The sequence below is a fragment of the Oncorhynchus mykiss genome, chromosome 7 (genome assembly GCF_057628025.1).
Source record: "Oncorhynchus mykiss isolate SJ-2025 chromosome 7, ASM5762802v1, whole genome shotgun sequence".
Classification (NCBI taxonomy): domain Eukaryota; kingdom Metazoa; phylum Chordata; class Actinopteri; order Salmoniformes; family Salmonidae; genus Oncorhynchus; species Oncorhynchus mykiss.
Window position 1 is genome coordinate 79926950 of NC_143028.1, and position 25359 is coordinate 79952308.

Genomic DNA, 25359 nt, shown 5'->3' on the forward strand with positions numbered 1-25359 from the left:
CGAGGCAGCAGCTACTCTTCCTGGGGTTTAATATGGATCCCCATTAGTTCCTGCCAAGGCAGCAGCTACTCTTCCTGGGGTTTATTATGGATCCCCATTAGTTCCTGCCAAGGCAGCAGCTACTCTTCCTGGTGTTTATTATGGATCCCCATTAGTTCCTGTCAAGACAGCAGCTACTCTTCCTGGTGTTTATTATGGATCCCCATTAGTTCCTGCCGAGGCAGCAGCTACTCTTCCTGGGGTTTATTATGGATCCCCATTAGTTCCTGCCAAGGCAGCAGCTACTCTTCCTGGGGTCCAAACACCATTAAAGCACATACATTACATATAAAACAAGAGATAAAACAGTATATAAAATAACATAATTACACCACTACATATCTACAGTACAAAATGTTTAATACCACCACACAACAATATCATAATGTATGCATGTGTTTGTACCTTTGCGTGTGTCTGTACAAACAGTAACACAAATCAAGCATGAATTGAAATGGCTATTTTTCACTCTCCCTAACTAAGGGTTACAATCGCCCAATAATAAACTAAAGAAACCTAACGTTACTAACGTTAAACCGACAGTATTTTTCAGTGACAACACCGTTTGTCATCTTCCATTTACACACAGATGTTCGGAGACGCTGATAACTAATTAGCACAGGTAGTCCACTCTGTCCTCTGTATGTTTTCCCTAAACTAGTGCTTAAATGGAGACACGGCCGTGTGTGAACCCTATAAAAGGTGTGTTTCAATTTAACCTTTAAAAAAAAATGTAAGACAGGGTCCTTATGCTTGCAAAACCGTACCGCAAAACGATGCTCGTTAAATGTTCAGCCCGAGCGTCGTGACTCTTAACAAAACTCTCCCGTACAGAAGACGCCTTCGTCCAATGACTCTTGTGTAATGCAATGGAACTGAGAGCAATGATCGCGTGCCTAGGAGAACACCAGGACACCCACTGAAACGTTTATATCAAAACTGATTGAAGAAAAATGGTGGTCTTGATGGTGGTGCTCTACCTAAATAGATCTGTCTTGATGGTGGTGCTCTACCTAAATAGATCTGTCTTGATGGTGGTGCTCTACCTAAATAGATCTGTCTTGATGGTGGTGCTCTACCTAAATAGATCTGTCTTGATGGTGCTCTACCTAAATAGATCTGTCTTGATGGTGGTTCTCTACCTAAATAGATCTGTCTTGATGGTTCTCTACCTAAATAGATCTGTCTTGATAGTTCTCTACCTAAATAGATCTGTCTTGGTGGTGGTTCTCTACCTAAATAGATCTGTCTTGATGGTTCTCTACCTAAATAGATCTGTCTTGGTGGTGGTTCTCTACCTAAATAGATCTGTCTTGGTGGCGGTGCTCTACCTAAATAGATCTCAGGTGTAGGACACAGAGACTTGTTAGTAAGTCACTTCAGAGTCTGAGTCAAGTTAGGAGTCTTTGACTACCTCAGGCAGTGGCTGAAGTATGTTTTGATGTCATCATGGACTACGTCTGGCAGTTGTTGAAGTGTATTCTCCTCTTTAGCTTCTCGGGCTGGTGGGACGCCATGAGCGAGAACTCCCGAAAGATGTGATATGTTGTGTTACCTGCAAGAGGGGACATTGCAATCACAAGGGGGGCGCCATTCGGGCACTGTGGCTCCCCAAGGAATAGAGTAGCTTTGGTCCCAGGCATTAGTGTGGCTGTGTGGGTTAGTGAAGGAACATACACTAACATCCTGGACCAGAGATAGAACTAGCAATAACTTGACTTGATCAGAGGTTCAGACTAGATCACTAGATAGCCCACAGATCATCTGTCACCCCGTGTGGTGTTAAATGAACCCCACTGGTTCAGAGATCCCAGTGTTAGTAAAGCACAGTATCAGGACTAGATCAGAAAATCTACTACAGGAAAACTAGAAAAACTGTCAGGTTGGATTGTTTTCCATCCTTCAGTATGGCACTGGTCTAAAATGATTGGACAGGTATAGATCTAATGCCCTACAGTAATGTTCTATAGTTCTAATGCCCTATAGTAATGTTCTATAGATCTAATGCCCTACAGTAATGTTCTATAGTTCTAATGCCCTATAGTATTCTATAGTAATGTTCTATAGATCTAATGCCCTACAGTAATCTATAGTAATGTTCTATAGTTCTAATTCCCTATAGTATTCTATAGTAATGTTCTATAGTTCTAATTCCCTATAGTAATGTTCATCTGGAATCTGCCGTTCTGCCCCTGAACAAGGCATTGGGCCAGTAACCAAAAGGTTGCTGGATCGAATCCCCGAGCTGACAAGGTAAAAATTGGTTGTTCTGCCCCTGAACAAGGTAGTTAACACATTGTTCCTTGGCCCTCATTGAAAATAAAGGTTAAATAAATAAACAAAATAAAATAAATCTTCCCTATGGCTGTGTTGGTTCCTATGAGTATTTAGTGAAGTATAACTATAAGCCAAGTGTAGAAACTATATCTCTTCGTTCTTATAGTGTTTTGGAGGTAAGCTTCTTAATTCATAAGTAATCCATTGGGAGGCACTGGGGTTTCCATTTTGATAACAACCGAAAACAGATATTTATTTTCTCGTTCTCTGGTAAGAAGTTTAGCCAAAAGTGTTACTGCTGGGGTATGTAGACACAATTCAAAATAAAACCCAATGTGTTTTCAGTCCTGTGGTAAATACTGATGATTTGTAATGATTGGGAAAGCTGGGATAGAGCGAGGTCATTGCAATCACCAAACTTCTGAAGCCTACTTCCTTCACAGCTGTCAATGTTTAGAAAAGTGTTGATCCCATTGATAAGCAGAACAATATTATCACACAGTGGGAAGAGATAGATTAACAACACCAGTGAGGTCACCCAACCAAACTTTCTCCCAAAGCAAGTGTGTTCACGTGCGTGTTTTTGTGTTTGTTTTTGTGTTTGTTTGTTTGTGCGTGTGTGTTTTGTGTTTGTTTGTGTGTGTGTGTGTGTATGTGCACACCATTTGAAGAGAGATTGAGGTTCCTTAAATATATGATCATGTACACCAGTAGGACAGAGAGATGGTCAGAGCTATCTGGGATCCCTGAGACATTCCTATCCTAAACCTAACCTTAGCCCCTCCCCTAAACCTAACCTTAGCCCCTCCCCTAAACCTAACCTTAGCCCCTCCCCTAAACCTAACCTTAGCCCCTCCCCTAAACCTTACCTTAGCCCCTCCCCTAAACCTAACCTTAGCCCCTCCCCTAAACCTAACCTTAGCCCCTCCCCTAAACCTAACCTTAGCCCCTACCCTAAACCTAACCTTAGCCCCTCCCCTAAACCTAACCTTAGCCCCTCCCCTAAACCTAACCTTAGCCCCTACCCTAAACCTAACCTTAGCCCCTACCCTAAACCTAACCTTAGCCCCTCCCCTAAACCTAACCTTAGCCCCTCCCCTAAACCTAACCTTAGCCCCTACCCTAAACCTAACCTTAGCCCCTCCCCTAAACCTAACCTTAGCCCCTCCCCTAAACCTAACCTTAGCCCCTCCCCTAAACCTAACCTTAGCCCCTACCCTAAACCTAACCTTAGCCCCTCCCCTTAACCTAACCTTAGCCCCTCCCCTAAACCTAACTTTAGCCCCTCCCCTAAACCTAACCTTAGCCCCTCCCCTAAACCTAACCTTAGCCCCTCCCCTTAACCTAACCTTAGCCCCTACCCTAAACCTAACCTTAGCCCCTCCCCTTAACCTAACCTTAGCCCCTCCCCTATAAACCTAACCTTAGCCCCTCCCCTAAACCTAACCTTAGCCCCTCCCCTTATCCAAACCTTAATAACCCTTTCTTAACCATTTTACATTTAAACTTCTGATTGGTTAGGGATGTCCCCAAGGATCCCCAACTTCTGATTGGTTAGGGATGTCCCCAAGGATCCCCAACTTCTGATTGGTTAGGGATGTCCCCAAGGATCCCCAACTTCTGATTGGTTAGGGATGTCCCCAAGGATCCCCAACTTCTGATTGGTTAGGGATGTCCCCAAGGATCCCGGATAACATGGACCACAGAGACAGACACCAAACCCCCAAGGCGAGATAGACCATGATGCATCACTCACTCTATCCCGAACACTATCCTTGCGCTTTACCTTCCTGCTGGTCCCCATGGCAACGCCTGTAGCAACGGAAGCAACAACAGTCGTCAGTTTATTCTTTTTCTCAGATAGCAGTCAACAAAACAGAACAAACCTACATTGGCTGTGTCTTATTCCCTATACACTGAGTTTTCAAAACATTAAGAACACCTGCACTTTCCATTGCGTAGACTGACCAGGTGAAAACATCTGAAACCCTACCTCTTCAAACAGTATCTTAAGTATCCCAGTGGTTAAAGCACTGGGCCAGTACCCAAAAGGTTGCTGGATCGAATCCCTGAGCTGACAAGGTAAACATCTGTTGTTCTGCCCCTGAGCAAGGCATTTAACCCAGTGTTCCCCGGTAAGTCTGGCAGTTAACCCAGTGTTCCCCGGTAAGTCTGGCAGTTAACCCACTGTTCCCCGGTAAGTCTGGCAGTTAACCCACTGTTCCCCGGTAAGTCTGGCAGTTAACCCACTGTTCCCCGGTAAGTCTGGCAGTTAACCCACTGTTTCCCGGTAGACTGACAGTTAACCCACTGTTTCCCGGTAAGTCTGGCAGTTAACCCACTGTTTCCCGGTAGACTGACAGTTAACCCACTGTTTCCCGGTAGACTGACAGTTAACCCACTGTTTCCCGGTAGACTGACAGTTAACCCACTGTTTCCCGGTAGACTGACAGTTAACCCAGTGTTCCCATTTCAGTTGTACAACAGACTATATATCCCCCTTTTCTCCTCACCTCGCTCCCCCCACCTCCCCATAAAATAAAACCCGAATCTTGCACCCTCCACCCCCCCTTTCTAGCTCTGACTCTACTGACAGCAACGTTATTGAGGAAAAATATACTTTCTATGACTGTGATATGTGGTTGTCCCACCTAGCTATCTGGAGATGAATGTACTGACTATGACTGGTCCACCTAGCTATCTGTAGATGAATGTACTGACTATGACTGTGATATGTGGTTGTCCCTCCTAGTTATCTGTAGGTGAATGTACTGACTATGACTGTTCCACCTAGCTATCTGTAGATGAATGTACTGACTATGACTGGTCCACCTAGCTATCTGAAGATGAATGTACTGACTATGACTGGTCCACCTAGCTATCTGAAGATGAATGTTCTGACTATGACTGGTCCACCTAGCTATCTGTAGATGAATGTACTGACTATGACTGGTCCACCTAGCTATCTGAAGATGAATGTACTGACTATGACTGGTCCACCTTGCTATCTGTAGATGAATGTACTGACTATGACTGTGATATGTGGTTGTCCCTCCTAGTTATCTGTAGTTGAATGTACTGACAATGACTGTGATATGTGGTTGTCCCTCCTAGCTATCTGTAGGTGAATGTACTGAATGTAAGTCGCTCTGGATAAGAGCATTTGCTAAGTGACAAAAATGTGAATCCAGGTGAAAGCTATGATCCCTTATTGATGTCACTTTCTAAATCCACTTTAAATCAGTGTAGATGAAGAGGAGGAGACAGGTTAAATAATTATTTTTAAGCCATGAGACAGTTGAGACATGGATTGTGTATGTGTGCCATTCAGAGGGTGAATGCGCAAGACAACAGATTTAAGTGTTGTTGAACGAGGTATGGAAGCAGGTATGTGCCAGGCACACCGGTCTGTAACACTTCCTAATGTTTAGTATACTCAGTGTATAGTGCACTACTTTTGAACTAGGGCTAGTGCACTATGTAGGGGAAGAAGAAAAAAAAGTAGTGCACTATGTAGGGAATAGGGTGCCATTTGGGAAACAGACAGTGTATTTTTTTCCTCAGAGAAGGAGACAGAAGAGAGTTGGGTATAAGAAAGACCTCTCTGAGATGAGTATATGACCCGTTGATCTGGCTCTAGCTTCATAGGACTGCACTGTGCGTTGTTGAATGCCGAAGGTGTGGTGGTGTGTGTGTTGACGCGGTTACAGCATAGACCAGTGAGTAACGTTCTCCCAACGTTCCAGTAACATTCCAAACGCAAAGTTGCGGCAACGTTGAGAGAAGGGTTGTTTACAAGGAGAGAAGACAACAGGAGTCAGAAATGAGGCAGAAGCAGTCCAAGCAAGGTGAGGAGTTCATCACAAGAGTTTCTTGGTTTTATTCTCTTTATCCATTTTTTTTTTAATCACCATCTCAGTGTTTCTAAAACCAAGGAACAAAAAGAAAGTTATTCCAAAGATATCCAAATGTAGAGATATTAATACAAGAATGTTTGTTTCCCCAAGTAGGACAGAGAGATAGCTATGTCACAATATTCCAAAAAGAGTGCACAGATAGACGTTTGGAAGAAGAGAACAGAATCAGAACAGGTGGCACGGAACAGGCAGGGTTCCGTGGTGGAATGCGGTAAGTCAGAGCAGGCAGTTTGAGTCAAGAGTTAAACATGTTAAAAAGCGTTTTTATTTACAGCATGTTTGTCTGTTTGTTTAGAAGCATCCTTTAACCCCAATGTTAAAACAGTTAAGAAACAACACCCACCACTTCAGCTGGGCTACGTCACCACCCTATTTAGTCACAGTCCCTGGTCAAATATATTGACTTTTTCACTCCCGTTGTTTTACTTTACTTTGAATACTCAAAATACTTGCAGAATATCACCTGCTTCCACACTCTGAAAATAAAAAACAACTGATGAAAATACTAATTGTTCTGTGACTCCTCTCCTCTAGAACATTTTGTAAAAAAAACACTGGCGAACACTGTTTCTACCACTTTATGTTTCACTGTGCCACGTGTTATCAGACGTTAAACGCTGTGTGTGTGTATGTATTCTCGCTGAAGTTAAACTGATTGATGCCTAACAACACTGTTGCACACTTCCCTTTTCCAAAGTCTTTGGCAGAGAACCAAAAAAAAAAAAAAAAAATCTAACTACTTTAGGACTTCATGCCAACGTAGTTGAGGAACAAACAGAGGTCGGCTAGCTAACGAAAAACAGTTCAGCTCTGTGTTTCATTAAAAAAGGAAAAATAAATCACATTGACAAAACAGTGAAGCTATAGCTGGTCCATAAGTGGACGTAGAGATGGCACAGGGGTCCATAGGTCTACCAAAGAGACAGGAGGAAGTTGTTTTAAGGACATCACAGGAAGTGGCTGTACTGTACTGTAGCTCATGCTTTTTAACAGGACTGCACAGCACCATGAGGGGACAAATAGGAAACTATCATGCTCCGAAGGCAGACAGCATTCTAGAACGCCCCCACGTACTACGCAGCATTCTAAAAACGCCCAAGAGTATATTCTAGAACGCGTACATACGTTCTAGAATGTTCCCGGTCACAACCGAAAAGCATGCAGAATATAATGAGCATTGAGCAATGATGGCCGGAGAAGACAGTCAGTTGTAACCGTAGAATTACAATGGGTTTTTGATGATAATTAAATGGGTCTAGCTCTTCCTCTCCCTTACCTACTACAGGGACAGTTACCAATGGCCCCTGATTCCCTCTGTCCCCATAAGTCAACCAAAAACACCACTGATGTGGTCGTGAAGAAGATGTCTTTATCAGTAAACACTGAAGGACTGCAATCAAAAAAGGTTTGAAATATAGATATAGAAAACACGTAATCACTAGAATGTCTACAAATAAAATGACATTTTTTTCAACAAGTCTAGTACAGTAATTCTAGGTATAGATCAGTGTGAGTGTTGGAGGGACAGGTTTGATGAATCCCTTGTTTAGAAGTGAAGCCAGAATGTGTGTGTGGCACAATGACACAAGACCAGACCAAAACTTATCCAGTCAGGAAAAAAAAAAGTGAGGATATTGAAAAGTTTGAAAGATTTAAAAAAAATTAAGGAAAATAATTTACAGAAATACATCAAATCTGTAACAATAATCATCATTGCACAAGTCCTCCGGGGTTCAACGTAGGATTACAACATTCCAATAACTTCCCCCAAAATTCCTCGGTTTTCCAGGAATCATATATGGAAGATTCCGGATTTTTTTACGCCCCTATTTTAACATAAATAAACCAATACAAAACAAAAAGACAGAAACGCAACGAGCAAAATGAGAGAGCATGACGTAAACACGACAGCAACGATAAATAAAGCACATTACTGTTAGGAACGGGAAAGTAGTTTTTTTTTACATTAAGATATCATCGTAATAATAATTATAATATAGCATTTAATCCTCACTCACAAGTAACAACAAAGCAGGCGTTTGTCTCTTTCTCCATCCATCAGTCCTTCGGTATTCTCATCACATCTGAACCACTTCACCCCTGCATCCGTCCCTTCCCATCACACACACAGTGAAAACATGACGACCCCACCTTCCCAGACTGACGCAGTGGACCTTCCTTGACCATGCCTATAGCAGCCACAACGACACCCATTCCATATCACTGTAACCTCATGCCACCGTAGAACAACAGTTGGAACCCCTGCACATCTAGCCACTGAATTACATCTAACCTCGATCTCCCACAGAAGACATAAGGACAAAAGGCTTCCTTTTCAGGCCAGCTTGAACCCTTTAAGGAACACGGAGTTGTAGACATACTGTAATCATGCCATCATTTCTAAATCGACAGATTCTAATTCATTATAACACAATGGGCCGCTGATAAATTCTTATGGTACTATCAAACTCTTGAATATAAACTACTGTAAAATGCTGAATAGGAAGGACACTGTAGAATAGTATTGTAAAGACTGTGGAAGCTTAGGTCCTTACTGGTAAGAGAGGGAGGAAGAGGGAGGAAGAGGGAGGAAGAGGGAGGAAGAGGGGAGGTAATACATGGACAGGAAAGCCTACACTAAGAAAAGAAGGGTTCTTTAGCTATGTCCACAGGGGAACCTTTTTTGGTTCCAGATATAAATATTTTGTGTTCCATGTAGAATCCTCTGTGGAAAGGGTTCTATAACGGAACCCACACACGGGTTCTTCAAAGGGATCTCCTGATGGGGACAGCCGAAGAGCCATTAATGGTTCTGGATAGCACTTTGTTTTTCTCTAAGAGTGTACAGGAGAGGCAGGAAGTGTTGAGCAGTGTAGCGAGTAAACGGCCTGACAGTGAGAACCACAGACAAGACTATTAGGAACAGCCAGATACACTGTGTTTCACTCAGCTTATAATATGAACGGTGTGGAAAGCAGCTAGCGATGTGGTTAAAAGATCTGGATGTAGAAGAAGAAGAGAAGCATATTGTTGGAAAGATAAAACGACATTGTTCTGCGCTACAGTCAGCAGGGCCTTGTTGCTCTTAGACACAGATCTAGAATCAGCTTTACCCTCCACAAATCATAACCCTAACCAATTATGGTAACAATGCAAAACTGACTCTAGATCAGTTTATCTAAGGGCAACTTCATCCTACTACTCTGCCCTGTATGATATGCCTCTATATGCCCAGTTAGTAGTGGCTAAGCCGTATTCCAAATTGCACCCTATTCCCTATGTAGTGCACTACTTTTGTAGTGGGCCCAGGTCAAAAGTAGTGCACTACATAGGGAATGGGGTACCAATAGGCCTCTGGTCAAATGTAGTGCACTACTTAGAGAATAGGGTGCAATTTGGGATGCATCCTGCCTCAGTGGCGCCCCCTAACAGTAGTCTATGGTGAGGCAGATAAACTCCTGAATACATTTCCTGTACTGATGTTCAGTTGGGGAGCTGCTGGGGTATTGACCTGGCTGACCAAACGGACCCTCCGCCTCGCGCATCTCCTCGTTCATCCGTGCTAACCGCAACCTGGGAGAGAGAGGGAGAGGTAGGAGAAGGGGGGGGGGGGTAGGGTTGGAGAAGGAGAGGTAGGTGGGTAGGTTTGGTGGGGAGAGGTAGGAGAAGGGAGGTAGGTGGGTAGGTTTGGTGGGGAGAGGTAGGAAAAATATATCGGAGAGAAACAGAAAACAGAATAATATCAACAAAAATTTGGGTAACATTTTGTATTTATTTATTTTATATTTACATTTTAGTCATTTAGTGAGGCGGGGGGGATGCTGGGGGATTATTTAAGATACTTTTAGAAGAGGTATCAGATGTTTTCGGTGAACACTTACAGTGTAACAATATCGGCGTTAGCGGCCTGGACAGCCATGCTCAGAGGGTCGTGACCTTCCTCATCCACCTCCGTCTGACAAGCCCCTCTCTTCAGGAACAGACACACCTGACTAAAGAGAGAGAGAGAGAGATGGATATATATTTATATATACAGTGCCTTGCAAAAGTATTCGGCACACTTGAACTTTGCGACCTTTTGCCACATTTCAGGCTTCAAACATAAAGATATAAAACTGTATTTTTTTGTGAAGAATCAACAACAAGTGGAACACAATCATGAAGTGGAACGACATTTATTGGATATTTCAAACTTTTTTAACAAATCAAAAACTGAAAAATTGGGCGTGCAAATTTATTCAGCCCCTTTACTTTCAGTGCAGCAAACTCTCTCCAGAAGTTCAGTGAGGATCTCTGAATGATCCAATGTTGACCTAAATGACTAATGATGATAAATACAATCCACCTGTGTGTAATCAAGTCTCCATATAAATGCATCTGCACTGTGATAGTCTCAGAAGTCCGTTAAAAGCGCAGAGAGCATCATGAAGAACAAGGAACACACCAGGCAGGTCCGAGATACTGTTGTGAAGAAGTTTAATGCCGGATTTGGATACAAAAAGATTTCCCAAGCTTTAAACATCCCAAGGAGCACTGTGCAAGCGATAATATTGAAATGGAAGGAGTATCAGACCACTGCAAATCTACCAAGACCTGGCCGTCCCTCTAAACTTTCAGCTCATACAAGGAGAAGACTGATCAGAGATGCAGCCAAGAGGCCCATGATCACTCTGGATGAACTGCAGAGATCTACAGCTGAGGTGGGAGACTCTGTCCATAGGACAACAATCAGTCGTATATTGCACAAATCTGGCCTTTATGGAAGAGTGGCAAGAAGAAAGCCATTTCTTAAAGATATCCATAAAAAGTGTTGTTTAAAGTTTGCCACAAGCCACCTGGGAGACACACCAAACATGTGGAAGAAGGTGCTCTGGTCAGATGAAACCAAAATTGAACTTTTTGGCAACAATGCAAAACGTTATGTTTGGCGTAAAAGCAACACAGCTGAACACACCATCCCCACTGTCAAACATGGTGGTGGCAGCATCATGGTTTGGGCCTGCTTTTCTTCAGCAGGGACAGGGAAGATGGTTAAAATTGATGGGAAGATGGATGGAGCCAAATACAGGACCATTCTGGAAGAAAACCTGATGGAGTCTGCAAAAGACCTGAGACTGGGACGGAGATTTGTCTTCCAACAAGACAATGATCCAAAACATAAAGCAAAATCTACAATGGAATGGTTCAAAAATAAACATATCCAGGTGTTAGAATGGCCAAGTCAAAGTCCAGACCTGAATCCAATTGAGAATCTGTATAAAGAACTGAAAACTGCTGTTCACAAATGCTCTCCATCCAACCTCACTGAGCTCGAGCTGTTTTCCAAGGAGGAATGGGAAAAAATGTCAGTCTCTCGATGTGCAAAACTGATAGAGACATACCCCAAGCGACTTACAGCTGCAATCGCAGCAAAAGGTGGCGCTACAAAGTATTAACTTAAGGGGGCTGAATAATTTTGCACGCCCAATTTTTCAGTTTTTGATTTGTTAAAAAAGTTTGAAATATCCAATAAATGTCATTCCACTTCATGATTGTGTCCCACTTGTTGTTGATTCTTCACAAAAAAATACAGTTTTATATCTTTATGTTTGAAGCCTGAAATGTGGCAAAAGGTCGCAAAGTTCAAGTGTGCCGAATACTTTCGCAAGGCACTGTATCTAGAGAGAGATATAGATATATTTGCCCCATGGACCTCCCGGTCGCGGCTGGGTCTCTGGTGGCACAGCTAGCACTGCACTGCAGTGCCTTAGACCACTGCGCCACCCGGGAGGCCCCTTATTTTTAATCTGAGCCTAAGTCTTTGTCCTCAGGCCTGGAGGGAAGCCAAAGTAATTCCACTACCCGATAGTGGTAAAGTGGCCTTTACTGGTTCTAACAGCTGACCAATCAGCTTGCTGCCAGCTCTTAGCAAACTGTTGGGAAAAAATGGTGTTTGACCAAAAACAATGCTATTTCTCTGTAAACAAATTAACAACACACTTTCAGCACAATTATAGAGAAATGCACCCAACATGTACTGCACTGACACAAATGACTGATGATTGGTTGAAATAAATTGATAATATGAAGATTGTGTGAGCTGTCCTGTTATATTTCAGTGCAGCCTTCGATATTATTGACCATAACCTGTTGAGAAAAGGTATGTCTTATGGATTTTCAACCTCTGCCATATCGTTGATTCAGAGCTATCTATCTAATAGAACACAGAGGGGTTTTCTTTACTGGAAGCTTCTCTAATGTTAAATATGTAAAGTGTGGTGTACCGCAGGGCAGCTCTCTAGGCCCTCTACTCTTTTTTATTTTTTTACCAATGACCTGCCACTGGCATTAAACAAAGCCTGTGTGTCCATGAATGTTGATGATTCAACCACATACGCATCAGCAACCACAGCTAATGAAGTCACTGAAACCCTTAACAAAGAGTCTGTAGTCTGTTTTGGAATGGGTGGCCAGTAATAAACTGGTCCTGAACATCTTTAAAACTAAGAGCATTTGTATTTGGTACAAGTTCTAGACCTCAGCTGAATCTGGTAATGAATGGTGTGGCTGTTGAACAAGTTGAGGAGACTAAATTACTTGGTGTTACCTTAGATTGTAAACTGTCGTGATCAAAACATATTGATTCAATGGTTGTAAAGATGGAGAGAGATCTGTCCTTTAAAGATATGCTCTGCTTTTATGAAACCACACTCCAAAAAAGCAAGTTCTGCTCTAGTCTCATCTTATCTTGATTATTGTCCAGTCGTGTGGTCCAGTGCTGCAAGGAAAGACCTAGTTAAGCTGCAGCTGGTCCAGAACAGAGAGCCACGTTTTGCTCTTCATTGTAATCAGAGGGCTGATATAAATACTATGCATGTCAGTCTCTCTTGGCTAAGAGTTGAGGAGAGACTGACTGCATCACTCCTTATTTTAATTAGAAACATTAATGTGTTGGTTATAGACACTCGGTTGTGGTACTCCGTGTATATAAGCAAGTTACCAGGTAAGTATAGTGGTTAGGGATGAATGAATGAATGAATGTCTTACCCTCTGTCACAGGTAGGTAGTGTGGTGTAAGGGTTAGGGATGAATGAATGAATGTCTCTTACCCTCTGTCCCAGGTAGGTAGTGTGATGTAAGGGTTAGGGATGAATGAATGAATCTCTTACCCTGTGTCCCAGGTAGGTAGTGTGGTGTAAGGGTTAGGGATGAATGAATGAATCTCTTACCCTGTGTCCCTGGTAGGTAGTGTGGTGTAAGGGTTAGGGATGAATTAATTAATCTCTTACCCTGTATGTCCCAGGTAGGTAGTGTGGTGTAAGGGTTAGGGAAGAATGAATGAATCTCTTACCCTGTGTCCCAGGTAGGTAGTGTGGTGTAAGGGTTAGGGATGAATGAATGAATGTCTTACCCTGTGTCCCAGGTAGGTAGTGTGGTGTAAGGGTTAGGGATGAATGAATGAATCTCTTACCCTGTGTCCCAGGTAGGTAGTGTGGTGTAAGGGTTAGGGATGAATGAATGAATCTCTTACCCTGTGTCCCAGGTAGGTAGTGTGGTGTAAGGGTTAGGGAAGAATGAATGAATCTCTTACCCTCTGTCCCAGGTAGGTAGTGTGGTGTAAGGGTTAGGGATGAATGAATGAATCTCTTACCCTGTGTCCCAGGTAGGTAGTGTGATGTAAGGGTTAGGGAAGAATGAATGAATATCTTACCCTGTGTCCCAGGTAGGTAGTGTGGTGTAAGGGTTAGGGATGAATGAATGAATCGCTTACCCTGTGTCCCAGGTAGGTAGTGTGGTGTAAGGGTTAGGGATGAATGAATGAATCTCTTACCCTCTGTCCCAGGTGCACGATTTCAAATGATCAGGACGTTTTGACCTTTTTGCTTGCCCAAGTTAGAATACTGATACTGATAAGCTGCAGACCACACTATTTACCAAGAGGTTTTCTTTCATCTCTATTTTTCCTAGCTGTCCATTTACCGCCACAAACTGATGCTGGCACTAAGACCGCACTCAACGAGCTGTATGGGACCGCACTCAACGAGCTGTATGGGACCGCACTCAACGAGCTGTATGGGACCGCACTCAACGAGCTGTATGGGACCGCACTCAACGAGCTGTATGGGACCGCACTCAATGGGACCATAAGCAAACAAGAAAATGCTCATTCAGAGGAGGTGCTTCTCGTGGTTGGTGATTTTAACGCATTAAAGCTGAAATCTGTTGTACCCCCATTTTTTTTTTACCCCATGCTAATCTACAGGAATGTCTCCTTTTTTACCCCATGCTAATCTACAGGAATGTCTCATTTTTATCCCATGCTAATCTACAGGAATGTCTCCTTCTTGCCCCATGCTAATCTACAGGAATGTCTCCTTTTTTACCCCATGCTAATCTACAGGAATGTCTCCTTTTTTACCCCATGCTAATCTACAGGAATGTCTCCTTTTTTACCCCATGCTAATCTACAGGAATGTCTCCTTTTTTACCCCATGCTAATCTACAGGAATGTCTCCTTTTTTACCCCATGCTAATCTACAGGAATGTCTCCTTTTTTACCCCATGCTAATCTACAGGAATGTTTCATTTTTTATCCCATGCTAATCTACAGGAATGTCTCCTTTTTTACCCCATGCTAATCTACAGGAATGTCTCCTTTTTATCCCATGCTAATCTACAGGAATGTCTCCTTTTTTACCCCATGCTAATCTATAGGAATGTCTCCTTTTTACCCCATGCTAATCTACAGGAATGTCTCCTTTTTTACCCCATGCTAATCTACAGGAATGTCTCATTTTTACCCCATGCTAATCTACAGGAATGTTTCCTTCTTGCCCCATGCTAATCTACAGGAATGTTTCCTTCTTGCCCCATGCTAATCTACAGGAATGTTTCATTTTTTATCCCATGCTAATCTACAGGAATGTTTCATTTTTTATCCCATGCTAATCTACAGGAATGTTTCCTTTTTTACCCCATGCTAATCTACAGGAATGTTTCCTTCTTATCCCATGCTAATCTACAGGAATGTCTCCTTTTTACCCCATGCTAATCTACAGGAATGTCTCCTTTTTACCCCATGCTAATCTACAGGAATGCCTCCTTTTTATCCCATGCTAATCTACAGGAATGTTTCCTTTTTATCCCATGCTAATCTACAGGAATGTTTCCTTTTTATCCCATGCTAATCTACAGGAATGTTTCATTCTTATCCCATGCTAATCTACAGGAATGTTTCCTTCTTATCCCATGCTAATCTACAGGAATGTTTCATTTTTATCCCATGCTAATCTACAGGAATGTCTCCTTTTTATCCCATGCTAATCTACAGGAATGTTTCACTAGCACAGACTGAAATATGTTCTGGGATTCATTCGATAACATTGAGGAGTTTACCACATCAGTCACCGGCTTCATTAATAAGTGAATCGACGACGTTGTTCCCACAGTGACCGTACGTACATATCCCAACCAGAAGCCATGGATTACAGGCAACATCTGCACTGAGAAACAGGCTAGAGCTGCCACTTTCAGGGAGCGGGACACTAATCCGGGACAGATGCACCAAGTCTGGAACCAAAAGGACCCTGAACAGGTTCTACCCCCAAGCCACAAGACTGCTAAATAGTTAACCAAATAGCTACCCCGACTATCTGCATTGAACCCCCTTTGCACAAACTATTTGGACTCATCACACGCGTTGCTGTTACTGCTTATTATCTATCCTGTTGCCGAGTCACTTTCCCACTAGATATATGTACACGTCTACCTCAATGACCTTGTTCCGCAGCACATCAACTCCGTACTGGTACCCCGTGTATATAGCCTGGTACCCCCGTGTATATAGCCTGGTACCCCCGTGTATATAGCCTGGTACCCCCGTGTATATAGCCTGGTACCCCGTGTATATAGCCTGGTACCCCGTGTATATAGCCTGGTACCCCCGTGTATATAGCCTGGTACCCCCGTGTATATAGCCTGGTACCCCGTGTATATAGCCTGGTACCCCGTGTATATAGCCTGGTACCCCTGTGTATATAGCCTGGTACCCCGTGTATATAGCCTGGTACCCCCGTGTATATAGCCTGGTACCCCCGTGTATATAGCCTGGTACCCCCGTGTATATAGCCTGGTACCCCGTGTATATAGCCTGGTACCCCGTGTATATAGTCTGGTACCCCGTGTATATAGCCTGGTAAATTATTGTTACTCTTTGTGGATTAATTCCTTGTCGTTATTATTTTAAAATGATTATTCTCTATTTTCTTTCTCTCTGCATTGTTGGGAACGACCCGACCCGTAAGTAAGAATTTCACTGTTGTTTACAAAGCAGGTTACAAATAAAATTTGATTTGAAAAAAAAATAAGTAGGTAGAGTGGTATAGGGGTTAGGGATGAATACATTAATGAATGTCTCTCACCCTGTATGTCCCAAGGAGGTAGTGTGGTGGAGGGGTAATGAATGTCTCTCACCCTGTATGTCCCAGGTAGGTAGTGTGGTGGAGGAGTAATGAATGTCTCTCACCCTGTATGTCCCAAGGAGGTAGTGTGGTGGAGGGGTAATGAATGTCTCTCACCCTGTATGTCCCAAGGAGGTAGTGTGGTGGAGGGGTAATGAATGTCTCTCACCCTGTATGTCCCAGGTAGGTAGTGTGGTGGAGGGGTAATGAATGTCTCTCACCCTGTATGTCCCAAGGAGGTAGTGTGGTGGAGGGGTAATGAATGTCTCTCACCCTGTATGTCCCAGGTAGGTAGTGTGGTGGAGGAGTAATGAATGTCTCTCACCCTGTATGTCCCAAGGAGGTAGTGTGGTGGAGGGGTAATGAATGTCTCTCACCCTGTATGTCCCAAGGAGGTAGTGTGGTGGAGGGGTAATGAATGTCTCTCACCCTGTATGTCCCAAGGAGGTAGTGTGGTGGAGGGGTAATGAATGTCTCTCACCCTGTATGTCCCAAGGAGGTAGTGTGGTGGAGGGGTAATGAATGTCTCTCACCCTGTATGTCCCAGGTAGGTAGTGTGGTGGAGGAGTAATGAATGTCTCTCACCCTGTATGTCCCAAGGAGGTAGTGTGGTGGAGGGGTAATGAATGTCTCTCACCCTGTATGTCCCAAGGAGGTAGTGTGGTGGAGGGGTAATGAATGTTTCTCACCCTGTATGTCCCAGGTAGGTAGTGTGGTGGAGGGGTAATGAATGTCTCTCACCCTGTATGTCCCAAGGAGGTAGTGTGGTGGAGGGGTAATGAATGTCTCTCACCCTGTATGTCCCAGGTAGGTAGTGTGGTGGAGGGGTAATGAATGTCTCTCACCCTGTATGTCCCAGGTAGGTAGTGTGGTGGAGGGGTAATGAATGTCTCTCACCCTGTATGTCCCAGGTAGGTAGTGTGGTGGAGGGGTAATGAATGTCTCTCACCCTGTATGTCCCAGGTAGGTAGCGTGGTGGAGGGGTAATGAATGTCTCTCACCCTGTATGTCCCAGGTAGGTAGCGTGGTGGAGGGGTAATGAATGTCTCTCACCCTGTATGTCCCAGGTAGGTAGCGTGGTGGAGGGGTAATGAATGTCTCTCACCCTGTATGTCCCAGGTAGGTAGTGTGGTGGAGGGGTAATGAATGTCTCTCACCCTGTATGTCCCAGGTAGGTAGCGTGGTGGAGGGGTCCTCTCCCCCCCATGTCCCTCTGGTTCACATCAGCCCCATTCTGCAGCAGGAACTCACACGCTGTCAGAGAGCCCTGACAAAGAGGAGAGAGAATGAGGGGAAGAGGGAGAGAGAGAGTGGTGGTGGGGGGAGGAGAGTGATGGGGAGGGAAGAGGGAGAGAGAGTGGTGGGGGGAGGAGAGTGATGGGGGAGGGAAGAGGGAGAGAGAGAGTGGTGGGGGAGGGAAGAGGGAGAGAGAGAGTGGTGGTGGGGGGAGGAGAGTGATGGGGAGGGAAGAGGGAGAGAGAGTGGTGGGGGGAGGGAAGAGGGAGAGAGAGAGAGAGAGCGTGGTGGGGGGAGGAGAGTGTTGGGGAGGGAAGAGGGAGAGAGAGAGTGATGGGGGGAGGAGAGTGATGGGGAGGGAAGAGGGAGAGAGAGAGTGGTGGGGGGGAGGAGAGTGATGGGGGAGGGAAGAGGGAGAGAGAGAGTGGTGGGGGAGGAGAGTGGTGGGGGAGGGAAGAGGGAGAGAGAGAGTGGTGGGGGAGGAGAGTGATGGGGAGGGAAGAGCGAGAGAGAGAGAGACCACAGTGTCGTATCAGACCACAGTGTCGTATCGGACCACAGTGTCGTATCGGACCACAGTGTCGTATCAGACCACAGTGTCCTATCAGAACACAGTGTCCTATCAGAACACAGTGTTGTATCAGACCACAGTGTCATATGTATCAAGGCAGGCTGCTGAGGCGAGAACGACTCATAATAACATCTGGAATAAAACCATGGAAACCGTGTATTTGATACCATTCCGTTTATTCTGTTCCAGCCATTACTATAAACCTGTCCTCCCTAAATAAGGTGCCACCAGCTGCCTGTGGCCTGTATAGTGTGTGTCTGCACTCTGTCCAACCCTGCCTATACCGTGTATATAGTGTCTGCCTATAGCGTCTATAGCGTGTATCTTACCCCTGTCCCGGCCTGTATAGTGTGTGTATCTATAGTGTGTATCTTACCCCTGTCACGGCCTGTATGAGCGGGGTCTTTCCCTCCTCATCGCTGGCAGAGTGGACGTCTGCCCCGTGCGCCAGCGCCTCGGCCATGAGTGGCAGGTTGTGTAGCCGTGACGACCGGTTGAGCAACGCCCCCGGGGGGAGGGGCTCCTCAGGGTCTGATCCCGCCTCCTGCTCTATCTCCACCTCCCCGCTAGACTCCTCCTCTTCTGACTCACCCTCACACTCTACTGGGGCGAGGGGGAGGGAGGGAGAAGGAGAGAGTGTGGGGGGGGGGTGGAGAATGAGGGAGAGGAGGGTTAGTCTGGCTACTACAGTTTGACAAAGTCCTAAAATACGACTAGCGATGAACCTTTGAAAGCACACAGTCTGTAAATTCTGACGTGCACACACAATTTTACATGTTAGCCATTTAGCAGACGCTCTTGTCCAGAGCGACTTACAATTCGTGCGTTTAGAAAACTAGGTGGACCAGTCATAGTCAGTACATTCATCTACAGATAACTAGGAGGACCAGTCATAGTCAGTACATTCACCTTCAGATAGCTAGGTGGACCAGTCATAGTCAGTACATTCACCTTCAGATAGCTAGGTGGACCAGTCATAGTCAGTACATTCATCTACAGATAGCTAGGAGGGACAACCACATATCACAGTCATAGTCAGTACATTCATCTACAGATAGCTAGGAGGACCAGTCATAGTCAGTACATTCATCTACAGATAGCTAGTTGGGACAACCACATATCACAGTCATAGTCAGTACATTCATCTTCAGATAGCTAGGAGGACCAGTCATAGTCAGTACATTCATCTTCAGATAGCTAGGTGGACCAGTCATAGTCAGTACATTCATCTACAGATAGCTAGGTGGGACAACCACATATCACAGTCATAGTCAGTACATTCATCTTCAGATAGCTAGGAGGACCAGTCATAGTCAGTACATTCATCTTCAGATAGCTAGGTGGACCAGTCATAGTCAGTACATTCATCTACAGATAGCTAGGTGGGACAACCACATATCACAGTCATAGTCAGTACATTCATCTTCAGATAGCTAGGAGGACCAGTCATAGTCAGTACATTCATCTTCAGATAGCTAGGTGGACCAGTCATAGTCAGTACATTCATCTTCAGATAGCTAGGAGGACCAGCTGGCCGGTGTGTTTACGGACATATTCAATCAATCCCTATACCAGTCTGCTGTTCCCACATGCTTCAAGAGGGCCACCATTGTTCCTGTTCCCAAGAAAGCTAAGGTAAATGAGCTAAATGACTACCGCCCCGTAGCACTCACATCCGTCATCATGAAGTGCTTTGAGAGACTAGTCAAGGACCATATCACCTCCACCCTACCTGACACTCTAGACCCACTCCAATTTGCTTACCGCCCAAATAGGTCCACAGACGATGCAATCTCAACCACACTGCACACTGCCCTAACCCATCTGGACAAGAGGAATACCTATGTGAGAATGCTGTTCATCGACTACAGCTCGGCATTCAACACCATAGTACCCTCCAAGCTCGTCATCAAGCTCGAGACCCTGGGTCTCGACCCCGCCCTGTGCAACTGGGTACTGGACTTCCTGACGGGCCGCCCCCAGGTGGTGAGGGTAGGCAACAACATCTCCTCCCCGCTGATCCTCAACACTGGGGCCCCACAAGGGTGCGTTCTGAGCCCTCTCCTGTACTCCCTGTTCACCCACGACTGCGTGGCCACGCACGCCTCCAACTCAATCATCAAGTTTGCGGACGACACAACAGTGGTAGGCTTGATTACCAACAACGATGAGACGGCCTACAGGGAGGAGGTGAGGGCCCTCGGAGTGTGGTGTCAGGAAAATAACCTCACACTCAACGTCAACAAAACTAAGGAGATGATTGTGGACTTCAGGAAACAGCAGAGGGAACACCCCCCTATCCACATCGATGGAACAGTAGTGGAGAGGGTAGCAAGTTTTAAGTTCCTCGGCATACACATCACAGACAAACTGAATTGGTCCACTCACACAGACAGCATCGTGAAGAAGGCGCAGCAGCGCCTCTTCAACCTCAGGAGGCTGAAGAAATTCGGCTTGTCACCAAAAGCACTCACAAACTTCTACAGATGCACAATCGAGAGCATCCTGGCGGGCTGTATCACCGCCTGGTATGGCAACTGCACCGCCCTCAACCGTAAGGCTCTCCAGAGGGTAGTGAGGTCTGCACAACGCATCACCGGGGGCAAACTACCTGCCCTCCAGGACACCTACACCACCCGATGTCACAGGAAGGCCATAAAGATCATCAAGGACATCAACCACCTGAGCCACTGCCTGTTCACCCCGCTATCATCCAGAAGGCGAGGTCAGTACAGGTGCATCAAAGCTGGGACCGAGAGACTGAAAAACAGCTTCTATCTCAAGGCCATCAGACTGTTAAACAGCCACCACTAACACTGAGTGGCTGCTGTCAACACACTGACACTGACTCAACTCCAGCCACTTTAATAATGGGAATTGATGGGAAATTATGTAAATATATCACTAGCCACTTTAAACAATGCTACCTTATATAAATGTTACTTACCCTACATTATTCATCTCATATGCATACGTATATACTGTACTCTATATCATCGACGGTATCCTTATGTAATACATGTATCACTAGCCACTTTATACTATACTATGCCACTTTGTTTACATACTCATCTCATTTGTACATACTGTACCCGATACCATCTACTGTATCTTGCCTATGCTGCTCTGTACCATCACTCATTCATACAGTGCCTTGCGAAAGTATTCGGCCCCCTTGAACTTTGCGACCTTTTGCCACATTTCAGGCTTCAAACATAAAAATATAAAACTGTATTTTTTTGTGAAGAATCAACAACAAGTGGGACACAATCATGAAGTGGAACGACATTTATTGGATATTTCAAACTTTTTTAACAAATCAAAAACTGAAAAATTGGGCGTGCAAAATTATTCAGCCCCCTTAAGTTAATACTTTGTAGCGCCACCTTTTTCTGCGATTACAGCTGTAAGTCGCTTGGGGTATGTCTCTATCAGTTTTGCACATCGAGAGACTGACATTTTTTCCCATTCCACCTTGCAAAACAGCTCGAGCTCAGTGAGGTTGGATGGAGAGCATTTCTGAACAGCAGTTTTCAGTTCTTTCCACAGATTCTCGATTGGATTCAGGTCTGGACTTTGACTTGGCCATTCTAACACCTGGATATGTTTATTTTTTAACCATTCCATTGTAGATTTTGCTTTATGTTTTGGATCATTGTCTTGTTGGAAGACAAATCTCTGTCCCAGTCTCAGGTCTTTTGCAGACTCCATCAGGTTTTCTTCCAGAATGGTCCTGTATTTGGCTCCATCCATCTTCCCATCAATTTTAACCATCTTCCCTGTCCCTGGTGAAGAAAAGCAGGCCCAAACCATGATGCTGCCACCACCATGTTTGACAGTGGGGATGGTGTGTTCAGCTGTGTTGCTTTTACGCCAAACATAACGTTTTGCATTGTTGTCAAAAAGTTCAATTTTGGTTTCATCTGACCAGAGCACCTTCTTCCACATGTTTGGTGTGTCACCCAGGTGGCTTGTGGCAAACTTTAAACGACACTTTTTATGGATATCTTTAAGAAATGGCTTTCTTCTTGCCACTCTTCCATAAAGGCCAGATTTGTGCAATATACGACTGATTGTTGTCCTATGGACAGCTCAGCTGTAGATCTCTGTAGTTCATCCAGAGTGATCATGGGCCTCTTGGCTGCATCTCTGATCTGTCTTCCTCTTGTATGAGCTGAAAGTTTAGAGGGACGGCCAGGTCTTGGTAGATTTGCAGTGGTCTGATACTCCTTCCATTTCAATATTATCGCTTGCACAGTGCTCCTTGGGATGTTTAAAGCTTGGGAAATCCTTTTGTATCCAAATCCGGCTTTAATCTTCTTCACAACAGTATCTCGGACCTGCCTGGTGTGTCGGACCTGCCTTGTTCTTCATGATGCTCTCTGCGCTTTTAACGGACCTCTGAGACTATCACAGTGCAGGTGCATTTATACGGAGACTTGATTACACACAGGTGGATTGTATTTATCCTCATTAGTCATTTAGGTCAACATTGGATCATTCAGAGATCCTCACTGAACTTCTGGAGAGAGTTTGCTGCACTGAAAGTAAAGGGGCTGAATAATTTTGCACGCCCAATTGTTCAGTTTTTGATTTGTTAAAAAAGTTTGAAATATCCAATAAATGTCATTCCACTTCATGATTGTGTCCCACTTGTTGTTGATTCTTCACAAAAAAATACAGTTTTATATCTTTATGTTTGAAGCCTGAAATGTGGCAAAAGGTTGCAAAGTTCAAGGTGGCCGAATACTTTCGCAAGGCACTGTATATCCTTATGTACATATTCTTTATCCCCTTACACTGTGTACAAGACAGTAGTTTTGGAATTGTTAGTTAGATTACTTGTTATTACTGCATTTTCGGAACTAGAAGCACAAGCATTTCGCTACACTCGCATTAACATATGCTAACCATGTGTGTATGTGACAAATAAAATTTGATTTGATTTGATTTGACCAGTCATAGTCAGTACATTCATCTTCAGATAGCTAGGTGGACCAGTCATAGTCAGTACATTCATCTTCAGATAGCTAGGTTTGACAACCACAGATCACAGTCAGTAAATTCAAGTGACTTACCCTCCTCGGTGACACTGTCGACCACTGAGCCAAACACCAGGATGTCTGTGCTCCCGTCTGTACTGCCTCCCAGCCCACTGTCGCTGCTCAGACCTGCAGGGCCAACCAGCGCCAAGCCATGGACACGTTAGTCACCACACCTCCTCCCCTGAAGCTCCACAACAAGACCTCCTTATAGCCCCAAACCCGGTCTCCTCACCAGCTAGGTACACCCCCCCTAAACACTCCTCCTAACCCCCCCTAAACACTCCTCCTAACCCCCCCTAAACACTCCTCCTAACCCCCCCTAAACACTCCTCCTAACCCCAACCCCCCTAAACACTCCTCCTAACCACCCCTAAACACTCCTCCTAACCCCCCCTAAACACTCCTCCTAACCCCAACCCCCCTAAACACTCCTCCTAACCCTAACCCCCCTAAACACTCCTCCTAACCCCCCCTAAACACTCCTCCTAACCCTAACCCCCTCTAAACACTTCTCCTAACCCTAACGCCCCCTAAACACTCCTCCTAACCCTAACCCCCCTTAAACACTCCTAACCCTAACCCCCCCATCTAACCCTAAGCCCCCTAAACACTCCTCCTAACCCTACCCCCCCTAAACACTCCTCCTAACCCTAACTCCCTAAACACTCCTCCTAACCCTAACCCCCCCTAAACACTCCTCCTAACCCTAACCCCCCCTAAACACTCCTAACCCTAACCCCCCTAAACACTCCTCCTAACCCTAACCCTAACCCCCCCCTAAACACTCCTCCTAACCCTAACCCTAACCCCCCCTAAACACTCCTCCTAACCCTAACCATCCCTAAACACTCCTCCTAACCCTAACCCCCCCTAAACACTCCTCCTAACCCTAACCCCCCCTAAACACTCCTAACCCTAACCCCCCTAAACACTCCTCCGAACCCTAACCCCCCTAAACAGTCCTCCTAACCATCCTCTGGCAGCCTCTCAATCCCTAAAATAAACCCCTTCTGACCCCAATCTACCCTTCTGACCCCAATCTACCCTACTGACCCCAATCTACCCTACTGACCCCAATCTACCCTACTGACCCCAATCCACCCTACTGACCCCAATCTACCCTGCTGACCCCAACCCACCCTACTGAACCCAATCTACCATACTGACCCCAATCTACCCTACTGACCCCAATCCACCCTTCTGACCCCAATCTACCCTTCTGACCCCAATCTACTCTGCTGACCCCAATCTACCCTGCTGACCCCAATCCCCCCATATAGAACCAAGCCTCATCTCCACCCCAACAGTTCCTTCTAAAGCCTCATCTCCACCCCAACAGTTCCTTCTAAAGCCTCATCTCCACCCCAACAGTTCCTTCTAAAGCCTCATCTCCACCCCAACAGTTCCTTCTAAAACCTCATCTCCACCCCAACAGATCCTTCTAAAGCCTCATCTCCACCCCAACAGTTCCTTCTAAAACCTCATCTCCACCCCAACAGATCCTTCTAAAGCCTCATCTCCACCCCAACAGTTACTTCTAAAGCCTCATCTCCAGTCCCAAAACATCTATTATCCCGTTTGTTCTCTCTGGTTGGCAGGTGAGTGTGTGTCAGACCACAGCCACACATAGATAACTCTGGGTCAGTCTTACTGCGGGAAACTCTGGGCCAGAGTTACTGCGGGAAACTCTGGGACAGACTTACTGCGGGAAACTCTGGGACAGACTTACTGCGGGAAACTCTGGGACAGACTTATTGCGGGAAACTCTAGTTCAGACTTACTGCGGGAAACTCTGAGCCACACTTACTGCGGGAAACTCTGAGCCACACTTACTG

The 25359-nt window shown here is 45.0% G+C and overlaps 1 protein-coding gene across 3 annotated transcripts in view; it reads right to left on the reverse strand.

The window, feature by feature from the left end:
- Nucleotides 1-384: 384 nt before the first annotated feature.
- Nucleotides 385-25359, reverse strand: part of LOC110511195 (arf-GAP with coiled-coil, ANK repeat and PH domain-containing protein 3) — a 164215-nt gene continuing 139240 nt past the window's right edge. The window contains exons 11-17 of one of the 3 annotated variants that reach the window (XM_090242057.1): nt 23558-23658; nt 18856-19079; nt 17830-17939; nt 10115-10225; nt 9745-9806; nt 4073-4128; nt 385-1594 (exon numbers count right to left, since the gene is read on the reverse strand). In XM_090242057.1, coding sequence (XP_090098183.1) covers nt 1529-1594; nt 4073-4128; nt 9745-9806; nt 10115-10225; nt 17830-17939; nt 18856-19079; nt 23558-23658 — 730 coding nt within the window. In that variant the 3' untranslated portion in view covers nt 385-1528. Of the gene's footprint in view, nt 1595-4072; nt 4129-9744; nt 9807-10114; nt 10226-17829; nt 17940-18855; nt 19083-23557; nt 23659-25359 lie in introns of all 3 variants that reach the window. The other 2 variants (XM_090242056.1, XM_090242058.1) reach the window with 2 other exon arrangements.